General features: G+C 69.7%; 1 protein-coding gene across 1 annotated transcript in view; it reads right to left on the bottom strand.

Annotated features, from left to right (window-relative positions):
* Positions 1–1,213, bottom strand: part of LOC119592396 (vegetative cell wall protein gp1-like) — a 15,082-nt gene that overhangs the window by 12,655 nt on the left and 1,214 nt on the right. The window contains exon 2 of the mRNA XM_037941218.1: positions 353–1,144. Coding sequence (XP_037797146.1) covers positions 353–1,144 — 792 coding nt within the window. The remainder of the gene's footprint in view (positions 1–352; positions 1,145–1,213) is intronic.

The following is a 1,213-nucleotide window of genomic DNA, read 5'->3' as shown; positions in this document are numbered from 1 at the left end:
ATAAGGGCGTGGGATAAACGAGGCGGAAGGGGATTACTCCTTCTGTTTCCGTGGGCGTGGCGGATGGTGGGCGTGGGGATGGTGGGCGTGGCGGATGGTGGGCGTGGGGATGGTGGGCGTGGGGATGGTGGGCGTGGCGGGGGGGCGGGGGATGGGGGCGTGGGGATGGTGGGGGTGCGGATGGTGGGGGTGGGGGTGGTGGGGTGGGGGGTGGGGGGCGTGGCGGATGGGGGCGGGCGGATGGTGGGTGTGGGGGTGGTGGGCGGGGGGGGGGGCGTGGGGGATGGTGGCGTGGGGAGGTGGGCGTGGCGGATGGTGGGGGTGGGGGTGGTGGGTTTGGCGGATGGTGGGCTTGGGGATGGTGGGCGTGGGGATGGTGGGCGTGGGGATGGTGGGCGTGGCGGATGGTGGGCGTGGGGATGGTGGGGCGTGGGGATGGTGGGCGTGGCGGATGGTGGGCGTGGGGATGGTGGGCGTGGGGATGGTGGGCGTGGGGATGGTGGGCGTGGGATGGTGGGCGTGGGGATGGTGGGTTGGCGGATGGTGGGCGTGGGGATGGGGCGTGGGGATGGTGGGCGTGGCGGATGGTGGCGTGGGGATGGTGGCGTGGGGATGGTGGGCGTGGCCGGATGGTGGGCATGGGGATGGTGGGCGTGGGGATGGTGGCGGGGATGGTGCGTGGGGGATGGTGGGCGTGGCGGATGGTGGGCGTGTGGGGATGGTGGGCGTGGGGATGGTGGGCGTGGCGGATGGTGGGCGTGGGGATGGTGGGGTTTGGGGATGGTGGGCTGGGGATGGTGGGCGTGGCGGATGGTGGGCGTGGGGATGGTGGGCGTGGCGGATGGTGGGCGTGGGGATGGTGGGGCGTGGCGGATGGTAGGCGTGGGGATGGTGGGCGTGGCGGATGGTGGGCTTGGGGATGGTGGGCGTGGGGATGGTGGGCGTGGGGTTGGTAGGCGTGGGGATGGTGGGCGTGGCGGTTGGTGGGCGTGGCGGATGGTGGGCGTGGGGATTTTAGGCGTGGGGATGGTGGGCGTGGCGGATGGTGGGCGTGGCGGATGGTGGGCGTGGCGGTTGGTGGGCGTGGCAGATGGACTTGGGTATCTCGATTGGGCTTCGCAAGAACTGGCTTTCGTCTTATGGTCTGATGGTCCAGTCGAGCTTTTTAAGAAATTAAATTTTCCCCTGCTCTTATTTGAGTGCAAAAACAAGA

This window comes from Penaeus monodon, chromosome 30 (assembly GCF_015228065.2).
Source record: "Penaeus monodon isolate SGIC_2016 chromosome 30, NSTDA_Pmon_1, whole genome shotgun sequence".
NCBI lineage: Eukaryota > Metazoa > Arthropoda > Malacostraca > Decapoda > Penaeidae > Penaeus > Penaeus monodon.
This window is presented reverse-complemented; position numbering and strand designations above follow the sequence as displayed.